General features: G+C 33.6%; 2 protein-coding genes across 2 annotated transcripts; both read right to left on the reverse strand.

Moving 5' to 3' along the window:
• Positions 1-954: 954 nt before the first annotated feature.
• LOC141691385 (uncharacterized) lies at positions 955-3,176 on the reverse strand. Its single transcript, XM_074496128.1, has 4 exons — positions 2,145-3,176; positions 1,995-2,084; positions 1,507-1,877; positions 955-1,288 (listed from the first exon to the last, which is right to left on the reverse strand). Exons 1-4 carry the CDS (start codon positions 3,174-3,176, stop codon positions 955-957), a joined length of 1,827 nt encoding a protein of 608 aa, XP_074352229.1.
• A 1,949-nt stretch (positions 3,177-5,125) lies between these two features.
• On the reverse strand, positions 5,126-6,822 carry LOC141693070 (protein SMALL AUXIN UP-REGULATED RNA 12-like). The gene is made up of 3 exons (XM_074498072.1): positions 6,678-6,822; positions 5,688-6,157; positions 5,126-5,343 (listed from the first exon to the last, which is right to left on the reverse strand). The coding sequence occupies exons 2-3, from the start codon at positions 6,139-6,141 to the stop codon at positions 5,315-5,317; spliced, it is 483 nt and encodes a 160-aa protein (XP_074354173.1). The 5' UTR covers positions 6,142-6,157; positions 6,678-6,822; the 3' UTR covers positions 5,126-5,314.
• Between the last annotated feature and the right edge of the window lie 734 nt (positions 6,823-7,556).

Consider the following 7,556-nt stretch of genomic DNA (forward strand, 5'->3'; position numbering starts at 1 on the left):
CCCAGCAGATTTCAATAACACCTTGATTTTGCAGTTTGATTCTTGAAGGTTTATATGAATATATGTATTTTCTCTGTAATTTATATAATTACTGTTTGCAAATGATTTTCGGTACGAAATAAAATACGGTAAAGGCTATTTATAATTACGGAAAATTAGTATCCCGTTGGATCATTTCGGATATAAAATAGTATATTTATTTATAAAAACGGATCCAAACGGTACCGGTTTTCGGGATAATTATTCAAATCAGTACAATTTGTACAGCGGTCTTGGTCTCAGCGCCTGGTTACACGTATTACGAGGTGATAATTATAATAGTTTAATAAAAAGATTCCGTTTATTGAAAATACGAGTTTTATTGATTTACTGAATGAATTTTGTATCGAAAATATTGTGCCGGGACCCGCACAGGACAAACCGTACGCTGGATCAAAAAAGTCAAAACATGGAAAATGCTCGGAATATTGCAAATAGATTAGTAAGGAGTTCTCGGAAAAGTTTCGGGTTATAAAAACGTAAAACGACTGAAGTCGGCTGATTCTCAATTATATAAAATAGTTTATAAATATTCGGAAAAAGAATTTATAAAATTCATAAATTTCCTATAAAATCATAAATCAACATAAAAATAAATTAGAAGATATGATAATTATCTATATTTTATTTTAGACATATAAAAATTAAAATACTCAATTTATATTATTTTTAAACATCCAAACACATATACCACTTAGCAAATAATTCACAGAATAAATACTGAACATGCATAATATTTATTTATTAGAAAAAATAATTACACGATATATCCCAGATATTACACTTGTTGTAGAATAACCCAAGAAAATTCCTTCCGTAGATTTTGCATCGAACTTGCCTTGATTTTTTTGAGTATCTAAAATAAAACACTTGGAACCAAATACTCGAAAATAATTAATGTTAGGAGTCTTTTTATTAAACAAAAGATGTTTTCACCTGTTTTCCTAGCTGACATGCCGAGCAAGGTTCAACCTTCTTGTATTTCAGCTTGAGCAGACCTCGTACCAGACCATGAGAAGATATCTTTCGAAGAAGATCCATGTGAACATGACCTAGACGTCGATACCAAAGATTCTGCTGTTCTTGAACAGTAGAAAGACATATTTCCTCCTGCTGTTCATCAAAATCTAACACGAGAATATTCCCTTTTCTTTTGGCAACTACAGCAAATTCATTAGATTGAGTACCGATATAGTATACATATTTATCAAAGTTAACTTTATGACCAGCATCAGTAAGTTGACTTACACTAATCAAATTATATTTAAACCATCAACTAGATGAACATTAGAAATAGCAAACCTGTCATTTTCAATAGTTCTTTTACCAATAATACGAACAGTGTGTAACTAAACCTCCCTCCTTAGCCACAAGTGAGAGAAACTTGATTTTATCACCGGTCATATGGCGAGAACATCCACTATCGATTATCCATTTATTACGTGGAACATGGACCATCAAGCATACCTGCAAAAGTTGTTGTATCTCTTATGAACCCACTTAACTTTGGGTCCTTTTAGGTTAGTATCACATATCTTATATAAATGTCTATCTGATTTCTTAATCCACATCTGAACAATATTAACTGAGGCATTAGCAGATTTATATCTAGTAGACGATCTATAAGATGAGTTAGAAGAGTGGCCCTTAATACCACATAATCTAGATTCGGAAGTAGTGTGGCCAGATTTGCCAAAATCCCGATATTTCTCATAAGGCATCTTGTATTTCATTGGAGCTCGCTTGTAACCACATAATCTTTTCATTGGAGTGTGGCCCAAAGGATCAGTAACACTGTCTCTTTTGACAGTTTCTGGATCAACAGAGACTGATTCTTTCTTCAAGGTTTCAAGACATACATCCTTCATCTCAATCTCATTCTTGAGATATTGATTTTCTTCAGTAAGCTTAGATATCTTTTCAACCAAAGATTTATTTTCAGCAGCCAGAGTTACATCTTTCATAGGATCATCCATTTCACTGAGAACTTCACTCAATTCTTGTTTCAAATAAGCATTCTTTTCTTTTAACTTTCTATTCTGATCCTGCAAGGTTAGTACAGTTTGAGATATATTAGAATGTTTACTATATTGAACATTTTGTACCTCATCGTTGTCACCGGAACTATCTTCGAGTCCAGCAAAACATAGTTGAGCCACTTCATCACCTGAATCGATCTCAATATCAGACTCATCATCACTCCAAGTGATCAATGCCTTCTTTTTATTGTTCAGCTTGTAGCCGTCCTTTTTGAAATGCCCTTTCTTTTCACATTCAAAGCATGTATCCTTGCTTTGATTTGCTTTATTTTCCTTGCTAGGATTAGATTTGAAGTCCTTCTTTGGAAACTGTGACTTCATAGGTCGTTTAGAGGCGTTCCGTTTGGCAAGAAATTTATGAAACTTCTTGGTCAGAAGAGCAATTTCCTCGTCAAAATCATCAGGAGACTCATTAGCTTCGGCATTGAGTGCAAGAGTCTTTTTACGAGGAGCTTCATCTTCTTCATCATATATGCGTAGCTGATTTTCGAACTCTTCCAATTCAGTGAAGAGTGTTAAAGTGTCCATAGTCGAAAGAAGTGTTGAATCCTGTAGAATGGTAACCTTTGGAGCGAACTTCTTTTGCATTGCCCTGAGGATTTTCCTATTGATCTCAGATTGAAGAATGATCATTTCCAATAGTGAGATAGAGTTCATTAGTGTCAGGAATCTTCCTTGAGCATCTCGTACGCTTTCATCTCTCTCCAACCTGAAACCTTCATGATCGCTCATTGGCATACTTAATTTGACTTCGCGTACCTTAGAAGTGCCTTCTTGGCTGACTTTGATCGTATTCCAGCTCTGTTTTGCAGTAGTACATGCTGATACTTTTTGTAACTCGGTAGCTACCATGCCATTAAAAAGTGAGTTCATATCTTTAGCATTGGAATTCATTGCATTTACTTCCTTTAGAGATAGTTCTTTTAGATATTTAGGCTTGCCATCTTTCATAGGGATCGTGAAACCATTCTTAATAGCATCCCATTCAAACGCATCACGCTGGAGGAAGATTTTCATCAAGAATTTCCAGTCATTGTAGTTTTCAGCACCTTGGAGCAATGGTGGACAATTATTTGAATACCTATCTGGTTGAGCCATGGATCGCTAGCAAAATAAACACTAAATAGAAAATTAAATGCACCTGCTCTGATACCAATTGAAATTTAAAGGCTCGATAGATATGTATTATATTCTAACTGACAAAGCAAATGTGACAGTCTCTTATGCAAATGTGATAGTCCCTTTACGAATGAGACAAGGTATGAGACAGTCTTTTTTAACTGCAGAAAGAAAATAACAGTAAAATAAATGCAGTATGTTGTAAACTGTATAAAGTAAAAACACCAGAAGTTTTCACTTGTTTCGGCCCTTATACCTAGTCTATGGCCTACATCAAAGTCCTTATGCCAACTAGCATAGAGAATGTATTATATCAACTTTAATAAAAGAACTTATAGTCTTTTCCTTAATTACAAATATAGCACTTGAAAGAAACCCTTTACCAAGCTAACCTTGCTACCTAGCTCACTGCTATTCCTTTGCCTTCTAACTACCTTACTATGCTTTGAAATCAAGCATTGCCACAATACGGCACAAAGTTGATATGAATACACGAGTACAAGAATAAATAAATTGATTACAACTCACATTATATCTTATTCGACTGGATTTGTATTTGGAGAAAAATAAACAAGAAAATATATCAGATGATAAGAGATAGACGTGAAAGCATTAGTCCAAATCTGAAATACTCGAGTTGTAATTATAGGCAAAGTCTAACAGATTTTGTTTTCAAACAAGTGATGAGATAAATGTTATCAAGAACGGTTTTGAAAATATTTGAAAAAGCCCTGAAGATAATAATCTGTTAGAGTGTTTGAAAATGGATAAACTTAGTTAAAAATAAGTATTTGAAAGATTCAAACTAAGTTTAAGATAGGATTTATTCAGATGAAGTTTATATCCCGTCAAATTAGGATGTACATTAAAACCCTAAACCTTATGTGTTAGAATGTCTCTGAAAACTGCAATGCATTAATCTCGGGTTTGATTTTGTTGCAATCTCATTGAATCATTCTATTGTAATAATCCCATTATGTTGTATTTGGATCATCATCAGAAATCTTGTAACCCAACAATTACAAGCTTTTCATAAAGCAGTTTTGCTCCCTCTACCGGTGCGAGGAAAGGTCGAGCAATCTATCTTTTGTATATAAAGACTACGAATACTCAAAAGCATCTCTTTGAATATTTTGACGACCTTAAAGTAATACTTTCACTTCATCGAAGACTCTAGAAAAGAAAGAAGAAATGTAGAAAGCTGTTTTTGGTGTGTCTACAAGAGCCAAGCCCTCCGGATGTAATAATCACGTGATATTGATGCGAATGATATCGCTAAGTAAATACGCGTAAAAACTTAAACGCGGACTTATCACGTGATAATCAAAAAATAACGCTAACTTATCACACAATAATTCAAAATATAACGCTAACTCAATCTTAGCTAATCATGTTGACTTAGTAATCAGCTCTTAGTAATATTTTTTTAAAATATAATACTATTAAGCATCCTTAAAAATAGGTGGCAAAAAAAAAAAAAAAAAAAAAAAAGCATCCTTAAAAATTAGTAAAATATTTAAAATAGGATAACACAGAGAGAAACATTAAAAGTAGACTCTTGACTCTCTTGAACTTTGAAATTATAATGTAACAGAAACAGGATGAAGGTAAATTGGAAGAAAGGCTTGACCGTGTTATTCACATTGGACATGCACACACACAATATGTAGGCCCAATATATACCAGGATACAAACATTTCAAATTTAATGATTTGGATTTTTTCCTGCATAGATAATTCTATCCGCAGTTCAAGCAACTAAAGTAATGAACAAGAATAATTGTATCTGCAGTTCAAGCAACAAAAGCAATTAAGAAGATAACAAAAATCTTGAGATGATTCTTAGTTATGAAGCCATGTACAATCTTCAAGAAATCAATAATTAACAATCCTATATTCTTCTATTGCATAGCTCCGGCCTTGGACAAATAGTGAATGATTGATAATAAACATTACAAACTCCATAAAATACTTACATGGATGTCCAATGTTCTTGCTAAACGATAAACAAATAATAACAGGCCCGAAACCTAGCTATGACCAATAATCATTTTCTGATCCAACAATTATAATTTATAGCCCAAGTGTTTCGGGGTTTCTAAAATTTGTTGTGGCTGTTTAAACCTTATTTCCTAATGATCTCTCAGCTGCAAAAGAAAAAAAAAACAATATCAGTCATTACAATTAGAGGAGTAATTGTTTCTTCTCATGAAACTTTCAACACAAATCCATGCTGCGCAGTGAGGCTATGTTACCCGGACTCGGTTAAAAGTGTTGAACATGAATATATGTACAAGCGTCAGATTCAACAATATTTTGAAAATTTTACTTAGTTTTGTCCTAAAATAGGTATTCGAGACACGGGTACTTGATAACAGTTGAAGAGTCAGAGTAGTATAGAACCAGGCCAAACACAAGCAAATTACCTCTGATCGAAATTGCAGGATCTTAAAACTAGAAGACAATATCTGAGGGAAAGAAAGGGACATACCACTGTCACACACACCATGCTCCTTCTGATGATTCTCCATGCATTTAAGAAGATACTTGAATGTCTCAGTTTCGCAAGGAATAGCAAGGGCACCGCTATGATCAAACCCAAATTCTTCCTCAACCTTGTCCAACAATTTTTTAAACAAAGGATCACTAAGATAGCTAGTAGGTATTATAAACCTCCTTTGCTCTGGACCAACATAAACAGCCAAGAAACCTTTTGGAATATCAGGAGGTGGATCCGGGCTTTGACAGTCCTCATCCAAATCGACATACACATTGCAGCCCTTCAATCTCCTAGAAATAGCCTGTGAAATTCCACTTTGTGAAGATGGATTAGCAGGACCGGGCTTGGGACCAATTGTTGCATGATGCCACTTGTGAAGAAGTTCCTTAAGCCTAACAATCTGTCGAATTCCATTCACCTTATTGCCTCTCGCATGGTCATCCATGGCTAAAAGTAACTACCTACAACGACGAAATTCAATAAAAACCAGGATTTCTTAGGTTCTGTTCGATTACAGTTGATTGTTCTGTCTGCTTAGATCTTCCTTTTATTCACTGCAATGTTTTGTAGATGAGCTTTCACATGCATTTTATTTTTAATCATTATGTACATCCAAACTTGCAACATGCAAGAGAATCATTTGCACAATCCAAATGGTGCTTCATCAACATTAAACAACATGGAATCCAAAATATATATATCCAATTCAACAAAAATTAAAATTAACCAAGATCGGATCGCAATTAAACAAATCTCATGGTTCAAATCAACAACATAAAAAAAATGGACAATACACACATGCACCATAAACATAACTTAATCCCAATCTATACTTGTATGATAAAAGTTTCAACATAAGGAGATCGTAAAGAATAATATTTTTTGCATGGCATGTAATTGTGATTATACAAGCATACTAAGTTTTTATTTACACAAAATCAAATAATGCAGATTGAGATGAGTAAATAAATAGAAATAGACCTGAATTATGAGATGTTGGTTGCCATTTTGAATGTCGGAGCTGCGGAGGAGGTAGAAATAAATCAAATGGAAATGAGATTTTGGGGGAGCTAGGGAGAGAATGAAAAAATGGAGGACAAGAAAATTCCTAATTTAAGATTACTGTTCAGGCTAATTTTAATTATGATGCTGCATTCACGAGTTTTAACTTTTAAATGTATCAACTAAACTAGCTCTGGCTCACAAGAATTTTTAATATTAATTTATGATGGGGACTACTGCTAAAATTTCCAAAATTTTTGCACAAATTTTTTATCAAATGACTTGACAAATATGACATATTTTAATTTGTAAGTGCATATTAATATCTCAGGTCTCGTATTATATTAGAAAAGTTATTTGTTATATTACGAAAATTTTTGGAATTTGAAAAACCTAGCATTTTTCTTTTCAATTTCCAGCAGATAATTAAACTAAACCAAAAATATATAACTCCCTTAGAGAGAAGGTACGGTGTATTATTTTACACCGGAATATTAAAAACTTATAAATACTAAAGGTCTGCTTTCAGTAGATAGAATTATCAATCACATTATCTGTATATATCTGCAAGATTAGCAAGAAAATCAAATTCTATTTGTTACCGCCGGTTAAAATTCTGTTAGTCTGTTACTACATGCATCTATGATATATGTACTTCCAGACCAGTAATGTGTCATATTAGCCTTCTTTCAGGGCCTACTCTAGCATAGTTTGTGCCTATGATCTTTCATAGGCCTCCGGCCCATGATTTTCGTGACCCTTATATTTCAATTGATAGTACCACTTTATTATAGTGTCATCAACTCTTTGCTCAAAGTTACAGGTCACAAGCATCAGTACTTTAATTACTTTGTTGTC

The sequence above is a fragment of the Apium graveolens genome, chromosome 10 (assembly GCF_009905375.1).
Source record: "Apium graveolens cultivar Ventura chromosome 10, ASM990537v1, whole genome shotgun sequence".
In the NCBI taxonomy this organism is placed as follows: domain Eukaryota; kingdom Viridiplantae; phylum Streptophyta; class Magnoliopsida; order Apiales; family Apiaceae; genus Apium; species Apium graveolens.

Excerpts from the sequence above, each read along its gene's own strand:
- LOC141693070 (XM_074498072.1), bottom strand. The coding sequence starts at position 6,141 with ATGGATGACCATGCGAGAGGCAATAAGGTGAATGGAATTCGACAGATT. Across the intron at positions 5,344-5,687 it reads GCATGGTGTGTGTGACAGTG|CTGAGAGATCATTAGGAAAT; the intron begins GTATGTCCCTTT and ends TTTCTTTTGCAG.
- LOC141691385 (XM_074496128.1), bottom strand. The coding sequence starts at position 3,176 with ATGGCTCAACCAGATAGGTATTCAAATAATTGTCCACCATTGCTCCAA. Across the intron at positions 1,878-1,994 it reads TGGATGATCCTATGAAAGAT|AAAGAATCAGTCTCTGTTGA; the intron begins GTAACTCTGGCT and ends GAAACCTTGAAG. Across the intron at positions 1,289-1,506 it reads AGATACAACAACTTTTGCAG|TGTAAGTCAACTTACTGATG; the intron begins GTATGCTTGATG and ends TAATTTGATTAG.